The sequence below is a fragment of the Bufo bufo genome, chromosome 2, assembly GCF_905171765.1.
Source record: "Bufo bufo chromosome 2, aBufBuf1.1, whole genome shotgun sequence".
NCBI lineage: Eukaryota > Metazoa > Chordata > Amphibia > Anura > Bufonidae > Bufo > Bufo bufo.
The window spans coordinates 403,248,926-403,262,753 of NC_053390.1; the positions used below are offsets into that span (position 1 = coordinate 403,248,926).

The window sequence follows — 13,828 nt, forward strand, 5'->3', positions numbered from 1 at the left end:
ACGAAGATATAGCACTATATTCTAAATCTTTGCGAAATCTCGAAGTGCCGATATTCACGATAAAAATTTGCGATCAACACTACACCTTAAAAGCCCTGTCTGTCTTCACCACAGAAACAACTGTCAGGGAATACAGGGAGTGCAGAATTATTAGGCAAGTTGTATTTTTGAGGATTATTTTTATTATTGAACAACAACCATGTTCTCAATGAACCCAAAAAACTCATTAATATCAAAACTGAATATTTTTGGAAGTAGTTTTTAGTTTGTTTTTAGTTTTAGCTATTTTAGGGGGATATCTGTGTGTGCAGGTGACTATTACTGTACATAATTATTAGGCAACTTAACAAAAAACAAATATATACCCATTTCAATTATTTATTTTTACCAGTGAAACCAATATAACATCTCAACATTCACAAATATACATTTCTGATATTCAAAAACAAAACAAAAACAAATCAGTGACCAATATAGCCACCTTTCTTTGCAAGGACACTCAAAAGCCTGCCATCCATGGATTCTGTCAGTTTTTTGATCTGTTCACCATCAACATTGCGTGCAGCAGCAACCACAGCCTCCCAGACACTGTTCAGAGAGGTGTACTGTTTTCCCTCCTTGTAAATCTCACATTTGATGATGGACCACAGGTTCTCAATGGGGTTCAGATCAGGTGAACAATGAGGCCATGTCATTCGATTTTCTTCTTTTATACCCTTTCTTGCCAACCACGCTGTGGAGTACTTGGACGCGTGTGATGAAGCATTGTCCTGCATGAAAATCATGTTTTTCTTGAAGGATGCAGACTTCTTCCTGTAACACTGCTTGAAGAAGGTGTCTTCCAGAAACTGGCAGTAGGACTGGGAGTTGAGCTTGACTCCATCCTCAACCCGAAAAGGCCCCACAAGCTCATCTTTGATGATACCAGCCCAAACCAGTACTCCACCTCCACCTTGCTGGCGTCTGAGTCGGACTGGAGCTCTCTGCCCTTTACCAATCCAGCCACGGGCCCATCCATCTGGCCCATCAAGACTCACTCTCATTTCATCAGTCCATAAAACCTTAGAAAAATCAGTCTTGAGATATTTCTTGGCCCAGTCTTGACGTTTCAGCTTGTGTGTCTTGTTCAGTGGTGGTCGTCTTTCAGCCTTTCTTACCTTGGCCATATCTCTGAGTATTGCACACCTTGTGCTTTTGGGCACTCCAGTGATGTTGCAGCTCTGAAATATGGCCAAACTGGTGGCAAGTGGCATCTTGGCAGCTGCACGCTTGACTTTTCTCAGTTCATGGGCAGTTATTTTGCGCCTTCGTTTTTCCACACGCTTCTTGCGACCCTGTTGACTATTTTGAATGAAACGCTTGATTGTTCGATGATCACGCTTCAGAAGCTTTGCAATTTTAAGAGTGCTGCATCCCTCTGCAAGATATCTCACTATTTTTGACTTTTCTGAGCCTGTCAAGTCCTTCTTTTGACCCATTTTGCCAAAGGAAAGGAAGTTGCCTAATAATTATGCACACCTGATATAGGGTGTTGATGTCATTAGACCACACCCCTTCTCATTACAGAGATGCACATCACCTAATATGCTTAATTGGTAGTAGGCTTTCGAGCCTATACAGCTTGGAGTAAGACAACATGCATAAAAAGGATGATGTGGTCAAAATACTCATTTGCCTAATAATTCTGCACGCAGTGTACTTGGCATACTCCATACACATAGATGGTCAGCTGCCCCACCAAATCATCTAACATTAATTGGTAAAGGTGTATGGCCACTTTTAGGTTTCAGAATGTTCTAGTCAAAATCCAGGCCCACATCAGGATCTGAAACAACCAGTTCATGCACTTTACCATTAAAGCTAAATAAAAACAGTTCTGAAAAAAGTAGGCAAAATATCAATGTGGAAGACATGGGAAGTAGTTATGGACGAACATCGGCCGGGACAATTCGCTATCAAATGTTTGCGAACCGCACATTCGCATCAAGCCCATTGACTTTAATAGCAGGCGAACCTGAAAAACCTTCTGGTCATATTTGCAGCCACCAAATATAAACTATGAGTGCACAAAAAGTTCCACAACATGGACAGTGACATACCAGAGGGGGATCATTGGCAAAAAATTCTCACAAAAAATATGTATTTTAATCAGGAGCCATTTTTAGGCGCCTTAAAGGGAAACTCTCAAAAATGTGCCCTGCTGGAGCCTAGAATTTTTTTTCTATTGGTTTGATGTATACAAATGTGCACCACTCCACATTAAAAAAATGCATACGTTAATGTAAATTTTATTTCTACCAAACTGTCTGGTGAACGGACGCCACTGTACGGCATCAGTCTGAGGCATCTGTTAACGCATACATTTTTGGTATGCATTAAATGGATGGCAAAAATAGGATGTGAACCCAGCCCTAGTGTCAGAATAAGCACCAGTACATAGCTGAGCAGCGTGGCGGAGAGGGGAGGCCGCCATGTACTGACAGATCGCTACCTGGTCCTGGTGGTCAGGGATGAGGACTGTGTTTCCCAAGGATTATTTTCTACTGGTAAATACAGGGTACAGTATAATACACTAGAATCTATATAATATAAAGATATTAGCCCTACCCCCGAATAATAATACAATTAGATGGTCATTTATTATATAGAAATACGTCTATGTTAGGCGTATTTCTGACACAGATTGTGGCGCAAAAGTTCTTAGCACCGCATTCTGCATATTTTTCCTGCTCATGCCAGCTCTAAAAAAGGATGGCGTGGGCAGGGAAAGGGATACAGTTATGGTCATCCAGTTATTGGATACCACCGCCACATTGATCGGATAACACCTCTGTACAGTGACCGGATAACAGGTGGTAAGAAGGCAAAATGCAGGGTATAAGGGGGCACAGTACGGGGTAAGGGGCACAGTACAGGGTGGGGGGCACAGTCACATGACCCTGTGACATTATAAGGTCCTTATGGTTAATGCGGTTCATACGCCACCATAATGAGAAGCAGAGGAGTGAGACAGGGGTGTGATTATGTGGCTAGAGATAAAAAATGTAACTGTCAGTCAGTACAGGTCCCAAAAATTAGGCAATAGGCATTCATCTGACAGCAAAGAACTTTGGATTCTGTGGCTGGAGGTACATTAGGCGGTCACAGGATAAAAATGTAACTGTCGGCCGGTACAGGCCACAAAAATTACCCAATACGCATTCACTAGTGTTGATCGAACACCATAGTGCTCGGGGGCTTGGGCCGAACACAGGAGATGTGGCGCGGATAATTTAACTGTCCGCAGGGGACACCGTCTACGGAAAAACTGCACTGGATGTCACTGATATTTTAGGGATGCGCCCACTTTAGACAGAAGATGTGGCACGGATAATTTAACTGTTCGCAGGCGACACCGTCTGCGGAAAAACTGCACTGGAAGTCACTGATATTTTAGGGATGCGCACACTTTAAACAGGAGATGTGACGTGGATAACTCCGCAGGGGACACCGTCTACGGAAAAACTGCACTGGATGTCACTGATATTTTAGGGATGCGCACACTTTAAACAGGAGATGTGGCGCGGATAATTTAACTGTTGCGGCCTATTACACGGTATTTAGCGCAGGATGCGCTAAAAATATATATTGCTGCTGTCACACACAATAGTCCTTAAAAGGACTTTTGGGTCTCTGAAAAGTTTTTTGTATAAAAATCTTCCTATTACACTCCCTACACTTTCTGTCCTTTCCTATGCACAGCTCTCCCTAACACTGAGCAATTTAGCGTAGGTTGCGCTACAAAAATATATTGCCGCTGTCACACACAATAGTCCTTACAAGTACTTTTGGGTCTGTGAAACATTATTGTACACTTATAATGTTTGATTACACTCCCTACACTCTCTGTCCCTTCCTATCCTCAGCTCTCCCTGACTTAGAATGAGCCGAACACGTGTCATCGGGTGCTATATAGCACCCAATGACGTGTTCCGGCCAGCCAATCACTGTAATGGCAGTATCCAACATGGCTACTGGCATTACAGTGAGGGCAGTACTTACCTGCACGTTTATTGGCTGCTTAGCAGCCGCAAAACATGCAGGGAGGAGACTCGAGCATTGCGCTCGAGCACATGCGGTACTCGGCCAAGTACCGCCATGTGCCGAGCATAGCGATGCTCGAGCCGAACTGGTATTCAGCCGAGCATGCTCGCTCAACACTAATGATAACTAAAGAAATGTGAGGCAGCACCTGAAAGCTTTCTGCTTCTGAATTGAATATACTGGATATATGTTTTGCTATTCTTGTTTTTAATTTCCGAGAAGTACATCCTACATATTGGATATTACATATACTACTGTCAGAAACGTACCTGTTTGGGCTCCAGTACCTCAGTCTGGGTGAGACACGCTACCCGGCCATGATCACCATGACGTACTCCATGGCCACACACCCCGGTGGCGCGACAGCATCCTTAGCAACAGCGTGCAATGCTTTTTCTCCAGCGTGTGCTGGAGAAGACTTTCAGTGGGCTGATTGCTCAGCTGATCTATTCCTGTGTGCTAGTGTTCTGACTAATGGAGTGCTGAGTCATGACCTATCAGGTTCTGATCCTGGAACTCGGTGCTCTATTTAAACCCCTGTGACTCTTTAGATGTGCTCCCAGTTCCAGTTCTGTCTGTGCATTTGGATTGCTCATATTATTGACCTCGGCTTGCTTGTGAACACTCTCTGCCTCGTGTTTTTAGTGCAGTGTCCCACATCTGTCTACCATTTGGTTCTGATCCTGGCTATTTGACTAGCCTCTGTCTCACAATTTGTTACTGTTTCATCCTCCTGGTTCTGACCTATTCCTGAACATCTCTGCTTTTGTGGTTCTGTCTCTGTGTTTTGTCTGTCTTGCACCTTAGTAGGATAGGGAATGTCGGCCAGTTGCGGACTTGCCACCTAGGGCTTGCACTGCAAGTAGGCATGGAAAGTGGGTAGAATTTCATTTAGGGCTCACTGTCCGTGTCTTTCCTACTGACTGCCACAACAATCAGGTTCTGATCCTGGGACTCACTGCTCTATTAAACCATTTTCTGCCCATATACCAGTGCCAGTGATAGTCTTGTTTGGGCTCACTAGCTGGTTCCTGGTTCTTGGATTAATTTGGATTTGTTTGTGCTTTTGACCTCGGCTTGTCTCTCTCTGTCTCAGGTGATTTGTACTGTGCATCCCGTCTGGTATTTGATCTCTGCTTGTATTTGAACTCTCTGTCTCTCGTTTAGGTACTACATTGTCCGCCTGGTTCTGACCCAATCCCTTTGTGTTGTTTTTGTCTCTTGGTGTTTGTCTCTGCACCTTAGTAGCATAGGGACTGTTGACCATTTGCGGTCTTGCTCTCTAGGGCTTGAACTGCAAGTAGGTAGGGAAAGTGTGCTGGGTTCCAGGTCAGGACTCACTGCCCATGTCTGTCCCTATCTACAAGTGTTACAACTACATTCAATAATATATAACATGTATTGAATTGCAATGAATAAATGAGTTGATCTTTTTCATTATAAATGTTATTTTGCTGCTGTTACTTAATTTGGAGTAGAAACAAATGGACACAATTTACAGTTTGTCTGTCCAAATTAAAAGAAACCACAGCAGCACAACCAGTGTTATGGTTTTCAATTGCAATTAGTATATAAGGAGGAAGCTAGTAAATTGCCTAGGGTAATAACTTCCAGCAACCTTAATCCATAATCAATAGGGGTCTTAATCCAATATAGGTAAATATTTTTTATTATATGTATTATATTTGTGTAGTCCAAAGAATCATTAGTGGTAAATTAAAACTCGCTTCCTTAAGAATATTGTTTTTCTGATATAAAAGCTGAAATCTATTTTTGGTTTTAAAAATATCTTTCGCTCTGGTGAGCATCCATAGTTTATAATTTTGCTCTTTAAGTTGATAATCTATAGTTAAACATTCGTCTTTAAGCCTTGTTCACATTTCTATTTTTCACTGATTTCTGCTGTCTGCATTTTGCAAGGACAGCACACATCTTTTTATTTTTATTGACTCTGGTTCAGTGAAAAAATCATGGAGACTTGCACTACTTTGGCCCGTGATGCAGACCAAGCACGCACTGAAGTCTATGGGACTGTGAAAAATTTCAGGTACAACATGGATGGCACCTGTGTTTGGCCTCTGTTTGGTCCATTATCACTGACCACTGATAGGAGATGCTTTAATTTTCAACTGAGCAGTATCTGCGGAATGCAAATGATACGCGGAGGACAAAAACTTATACACGGACCAAACATGGATCCTTCATCTTCACGGATGAAATACAGACTGAATTTTTTACAAACGTCAAATGGACACAGAAATGTGAACAAGAACTCAAAGTCGCGTGTTTCTGAACAAGCTCTGAAGGTCCGGGTATACTCTCCGACTTGTAGACTATGGACTATGTGTTTCGGGTGAAAGCTTTAAGAACGTGTTACGAGAGGATGGTTTACGATATATATTATTTAGTAAAAACGTCCTTTTTAAATACATCCCCAATTAGCATGAAATCCAAAAACATGATTTCTGTATTGTTAGAAGAGTAATTAAATGTAAGATTACACAAATTTCTGTTAAGATATGATACAAAAGCTGGTATGGATGCTACAGGAAAAGTAGTGCCTATACCAGCTAATTTCAGAAAGAAAAAGATGTACATTTTTTTTCAAACCAAAACATATGTACGATAAACAAAGTAGGGGGTATGGGCAGCCGCAGAATATGTAAGAAAAGCTTATTATTAAACAAAAAATAATTTTAAGTGAGCATAAAAATACGGTAAGTAACTTACAATATGTATTCTCTTAAATCCGGTGTGTAATCAATATATTTATGTAAATGATGCGGTTGTGGGCTTATTTGAAAGTAAGCAAGACCATTAAAATTTTTATTTTATCAAAAGGTGCTGTGCAGCTTGTATTTGTCCTTGATCTCCCACTGCAGATTCAGGCAATGACTTTGGACTGTGGTTGAACCTAAGGAGTTTGGCAGAGCAAAGGAGGAAGAAGTGGTGTAGTGCTGCAAGAGTTCGCCAAAATATTCCAGTTGTGTTCTAATGTAGGGATACATAAAAGGATTACCACCTGCACAGAGCAACAGAAATGTATACTACCTGCACAGACTAAAAAAAAACTATTTGACATCCAAACTTTTCCACATCCAAATACATTCCAAAGGAGTGGTAACAACTTTTAGAACCCTGTAATTTTGTTATTCAAAGAGCTCAGGGACATTGATTTTATACCAAAGGCATATAGCATCCATAGTTTCCTGATGTAAAAACAGGATAACGCATAGTATACCGGTATGTTTTTCAGGGTGTCCTTTTTTGCTGAAAAATGCTGTGTGCTGAATTTCCCTATACAGTTGTGAAAAAATATATGCACATATGAAACCAGAGACTCTTTTGCCATCAAATGGAGCCTATGGATCAGTTTGACTTGTATGCCAGGAGCTTCTCCCAGTGTATACACCAAACTTAAAGGGAACGTGTCATCAGAAAATGACCAATTGTTTAAATCAAGTTTTTATATTAAACATATTTATAAAGAATTTTTGGTGATGCTATTTTTAATTTTCCATATCCATAATAAATAATATCCTACTGTTTTCACACTGACCAATAAGCCTAAAAATAGGAATTTCTTGGTCTGTACAGATCACTTTTAAGCTGTCTTTTCATTATCATCATAAGCAGTATTACAATGACAGATATCACCTATATATAGATAACACAGGATATCACTAATAGGAGATATCAAAGCTTACTACTCCCTCCTGACTTCTGAACAGGTCAAAGAGCATGGAAGTCTGTGAGGTCTCCTCCTATCCATGGAGTCTATATGATGGTTGCTGTAAAGCAAATCTATGAACACTGTTAAGAACAGATCTGGACAGATGGCTGCCCCCATAATTATGTCCAGTAATGGGTTAAAATAAAAAAATATATACAATCACAAAACACAAACAGATTAGAAAATAGGATATGTGTCACTATCTGGTTTTGACTGGCAGATGAAAATTCAGTGATGCATTACCTTTAAGACTCAATCGCGAAGTGTACTGAGCCTTGGGCCTGTTTCACATTTGTGGCAGGAGTTCCAGCAGAGAACAGCCTGCCGGTGCTTTCTGGTTCTGGCATTGCTAGACGTTGTCGGAATGCCTGCCAGCCCCAGAGTAGTAGCCAGATCTCTGCTGGACACTATTATAGTCAATGGGGCCAGTGGGCATTCTGGTAACATCTGCCAAAATCAATCCAGAGAGCTCCGTCAGGCTGTTCTCTGCTAGAATTGCCTGCCAAATTCTTGCCGCAAATGTGAAACAGGCCTCCGAGGTATACTACTTTATCTGTCTGCACCAACACCGATCAGCTGTTTGAGGATAGACTATCAATATTCTGAATCCAGAAAACCCCTTTAAGAATATTTCCTGCATTGTTCTCAGTTTCGGTATGTTTCTATAAGTGGTACAGTAGCACCAGTACAGTTACATGCTTTAACAACTTAGCACTTATACTGTATGCACATTGTAAGGAAGAAAGACAGAGTTTACTAGTAAACTGTATATTACACTCCTAACACATCTGCATCAAGACTTCAGTTTCTAACAGACCTGTGACAGATTTAAGTGGCTGAAATGAAACCTTAATGGGTTGTAATGGATATTATTGACTTGACTGGGATCCATCAGTTCTCTGTTATGTTACTGGAAAGGATACCACAGCAGACAGTGCTATTTTGTCCGACAAAAACAACTGATGCCAATAGAAAAAGGTAGTTAAAAGGAATGGGAAATACTGTATTATAATTTTCAGTAAAAATGTCAGAATAAAATAATATAGACTCCACAGTGAAGCTGTGTTCCATGCTTGCACTGATTTCCCTGAAGTGGGCCTCTAAAGTAAGATTTGGCCTAGAAAGTGGTGAGTAGAGTGGTAATAACTCATCACTCCTAGCTTCTCTGACCTTCTATACTCCAGGCCTTGCCGGTCCGCACTCCAACTCCTAACACCTTACAGTGCCAGAATGTAGTGTGTCCTGATGTTGTCTGGTGTTAGGTTTGAGGTCTAAATTTATGGATGTGGTTATGGGTGTTTTTAATTTTAGAAGTCTTATCCAGGATCTGATTAATTTTATTGGGGTGAATTAATTTTGAGATCTAGTCTGGGGTCTGAATTAATGTAAAGGTCAGGCCTGTGGTCTGGCATCATTTTAGGGTCTAAAGGTTCGCTATGTAGTGCAGTATTTTCTAGGTATGTCCCAGTTTTCATCTGTATTCACTACTATTCTGGGACAATTATTTCAGCAGAGTAGAAATTGGGGGCAATGGGCAACTCTCTAGGAGTAATGGGGGCACTGGGGGCTGCAGCAAGCATGGCATTGGTGTTAACAGCAGGATGGCAGTGAATAGTTGGGTCTAGATGGCTGCAGAAGTGAGGAGCCAAAGATCTTTAGGCGACAAACTAACTCTGTAGGAGAAGTCATCATGGAGATCCTGGCCAGATAAAAAAGAAAAGGAAAAAGGATGACTCCAGTTACAGAAGATATTACCTGTGAGTCACCAGATTCAATAGTTATTTATTCTGCCTATGACTACTGCAGATGCCTTGTGTAGAACTAGTATGTGACCACTATACAGTCACTGTAAGGTGGTATTATTGGTTTATATTGTTATTTGTCATTCTTTTACACTTATGTTGATATGTTACATCCACTGTACAATTTAAGGAAATTGGGATTTTGCTAGCACTATGGCAATGACAATCAGTATAGTGTGGAAACTGTTTTTAATGGGGATGTTGCACATGTGGATGAGGCCAAAAAAAGAAGAAATAGTAATTCCATGTAGCAGTAGGATGGGCTGTCAGAATGGTGGGCCCTAGGCTTTCCAGTTCGGCACTACTGTGTTCACACATTGTAGTTTTATCATGGTTTTGCTCAAATTCCATGTGGCATAAATGTATATAAATGTAAGCAGCAAATAGATAGTAAATTATGTGCAAAATAGCAAGAATTGCATTCTGACATTTTCCTCTAATGGCATAATTAATCAGAATCACTACACAAAAATGTTACTGAAGTGCTGCATCAGACATCAGACAAGTAAAAAAAAAATCTAATTCCCTTTCTGTTACAACTCCTAAGATTCATACAGAGGGACTAAAAAAATAACATACAGGGAGATCAATCAAAACTAGCACAAAGGAAAACTATTGTCCATAGCAACAAATCATGTTTACCAAAAATGCTATGGAAAGCTGCCCCACTTTTCCTCTAGGTTTGGTTCACACAAAACATTTTTTAGGTCAAAACTACTGTGGCCAGATATTAAAATTTATAGTAAAATTTTGAAAAACCCCCAAACATGCCTTTTTGTTGTTGTTTTTTTTTATTTTTGTCATTTTGTATCATTTTCTAATGTTTTCCATGGGTTTTCTTTCAGGCTTTCCAGAAAATCAGAGAAACAATGTATGTACAACATGTGATAAAAAAAAAAAAAACAATACCAAAGATGCTGTAAAAAACAGCATGGAAAACACTTTAGAAATATGGTATTTTTACCACTGTTTAAAAATGCTGAAAAATGCATTCGTTTTCACTTCAATTGAAGCAGCAATGCAATAACTGGTTCTGTCCACTATAGAGTGGACGGAGCTGTGTAGTTGCGGCACAGACTTCCAGCGCGGTATCTACTACACAAAAGCTGATTAGTGGAGGTGTGGGACCACCACCTTTCACATACGGATGGCCTTTACTGAGGATAGGCCATTACATGCTAAATCCTGGACAACCCCTTTGAAGGGATAACCCAAGATGTGCCGAAATCCTGTGAGGCCGTCACTTCCGGGATCAAATGCCATAAAGTGGGCACGTGATCCCAGCCTGGGGTTAGAACCTGATTTTTAATATCTCTCAAACGCTTTGGTGAGAGAACGCTTGTCCTGCAGGTTGTAATCCCAGGTGGCCACATGGAAACGTGGCACATCCCAGATAACCCCTTTAAATACAGATAAATGGTAAAGGATACGGCTGTCATATTTATGAATGTGGGGTGTCATTTTCTATAAACATAGACAAATACTAGACAAACTGTTGATTCATAAAATTACACTATTTCTAGTTATGTATGCAGACAGTAAATATAATATTCAATACAGTGCCACAGCTGGACTTTTCTTCACCCAGGGTAAAAATTCATTTTGCTGACCGACTATGTAAATTCCCTGCACCCTATTTGCAATGCCCCTGATTTCACCATATGACTATTTATTAGTAAACTGCACAACTGCATTAAACACCAAACTATTAGAAATGCCTTCAAATATAAAGTAGGCTATGTGACAGTAAAGGAAAAATGTTACACGTGTAAGTGTGTATATGATAGAGGGAATATGATAATTATGATAAAGTAAATTTAATCTAACAATGGGTCTTTTAAGACCATCATGGAAGGTGTGATGTAGCAGATCTGAGTTTGTGATCATAAATGACTGAACTCATACTGGAGGTATACATATTGCAATATCTTGCTCTAACCCAAAGAGTCACCACAGCCATATATATATATATATATATATATATATACAATTTGTAATATAAATCATTTCTAATGAATATCACTCAGCGTTAGTTTAGCAGAATACAGATAACTATTGCACTTAGCAATGACCTCGACATTGAAGCAAAGAGGTAAGTTCTACATACTAAATAATGTGGCTGAAGATTTAAAACTTCCAGCCCTCCCTCACCCCTCTTAAAATACAAAGCCGTGACCAAGCTACAAGATGAAGTTGCTCAAACCTTTGGGGAGCCTCTCAGCCAAGCCAAAAGCAGCCACAGTGAAGATAGAAAGAAGTGGAATGTGTGGTAAATCTTTCATGATTAATTTCCAAAAAATTGGCGTCTTCAGAGAAACAGAGGGAAATTCCAAGCTTCTTTCATTTTAAGCCCTGGTTTGCTCAAGTACTGCAAAGAAATGACTGTTTGTGAGACAGGCCCTGCCGGATCTAAGTATACTCAGGAATTCTGTGACTTGGCTGGAGTGATGGACATGGCCAGCTGGTGAACATCTACTTAGGTCAATGCAAGTATGCAGGGCTCAGGAAACAAGAGAAAGCAAATCCGTCTCGAATCCTTTTTAGTGGAACATTGTGATATACCATTCTGGCAGGCTAAGGACAACAGTAAAATGACTGCAAGCCTGTCATATGTCTAGCACTGTGACAACTGTCTTAGGATGAGATGGTAGCAGGTTTAAAAATATTCAGGCAATACGGGTGGGCTATACAGTACACCATTTGGTTGAGATATTACAGCAGAATACAATGGAAGCTCACATTGTGCCTTTGAAGCAACAATAGAAGTATAATTTACAACAATATGAATAACTAAGAACAAATTGTAAATAACAAATGTTCTTTTACCAGAGAAGCAGGAGATCATTGGACGATGCAACACGATATACAGTAGGTTTCTTATCATGGTCATTGGTGACATGCTGTATTACTATAATATGTGACAAATTTCAGCTTGGTGGGGTATGACTGCTGAGACCCCCTGTTGAATACTAGAACAATATGGCAATGGTGCTTGGCCCTCCTGTTGGCTCTGCTTGTCTTTTTTAAGATGCTCCATGATCAGTGCTGACAGTCGGACATTTCTTGGTGTAATGTGTGCAAATCCATAAGAACAATAGAGATACTGGACTATATACCAATAAACATATAAATAGTGTACCACAAAATACCTTTGTATTAGGGGAAAAGGAAATAAAAAAGCACTTTCTTGAGAGACAATAATTCATGAAAAATTTGTTAAACAAGCATGGTGTCAATCAAGCAGAATACTTGTGATACAGTGAAACAGTTTTGGAAGCCAAAGCCAGGAGTACATATGCAGTACCCCAGACCTGGGGGTATCTACAATTATTTAATGTTTTATATGCAATTTTATGGAATGGAATGTTTTGGCATTTATTCCAGCAGGGGAGGTAATGTTGGCAATGGTCGGCACCACCCTGTTCCTCCCTATAAGAAAGGGATGGTCCTGCCTCTTGCCAGGAGGAGGAGGAGGAGTTCCAGAGTAGTGAGACAGAGAAAGGAGAGGGGAGAAAGTTCCTGTTCTGATAGTGGGGGATTGAGGAAGCAAATGTCAGATCTCCCACTCCCAGAAACCGTATATTATTCCCCTGTAAGACCAACACTCCAGAGGAACACTCAGGGACCAGATCTTGTTCCCCTGTGAAACCAACAGAGGGAAACTTAGGAACCAGATCTTATTTCCCTGTGAGATTAACACTCCAGAGGGAAATTCAGGAACCACATATTCTTCTCCTGCGAATATGTTCACATCAGCGTTCAGGCTTTCTATTCTCCTGCTCCATTATAGGAACAGGAGAAAGGACGGATTCGGTACACAACTGATCCGAACGGAGCCTACGGACCCCATAGACTATAATTGGTCCATTAGGTTTCCTGTATGTACAACTTTTGTCTCCGCTTCAAAAATCTTTCTCTGTGCGGAAACCTAAGGGACCCCATTAAAACCTGTAGGCTCCGTTCAAAAGCGTACTTTCCATTCTTCTGTTTCTATTACGGAGCAGGAGAACAGAAAGGCTGAACACTGATGTGAACTCAGCATTACAGACACCTCTTACAGACACCAAATTTCGATCCAAATTTCAGGGGAAATTCAATTTGCTGCAAAGCCAAATTTCCTTCTGCTTTGTGGTAAAGAATAAATTTTTTGTGAATGGTGGTAAAAAATTAAAAAAATAATACTTTCCTTTATCTGTTTGAGAGCAAAGAT

General features: G+C 40.4%; 1 protein-coding gene across 3 annotated transcripts in view; it reads right to left on the reverse strand.

Moving 5' to 3' along the window:
* The window catches only part of MUSK (muscle associated receptor tyrosine kinase), a 234,275-nt gene extending 222,302 nt beyond the window's left edge, over nt 1-11,973 (reverse strand). For 2 of the 3 annotated variants that reach the window (XM_040417267.1, XM_040417266.1), the window contains exon 1: nt 11,822-11,973. In XM_040417267.1, the coding sequence (XP_040273201.1) occupies nt 11,822-11,900 (79 nt within the window). In that variant the 5' untranslated portion in view covers nt 11,901-11,973. The remainder of the gene's footprint in view (nt 1-11,821) is intronic. The other variant, XM_040417265.1, reaches the window with a different exon arrangement.
* Between the last annotated feature and the right edge of the window lie 1,855 nt (nt 11,974-13,828).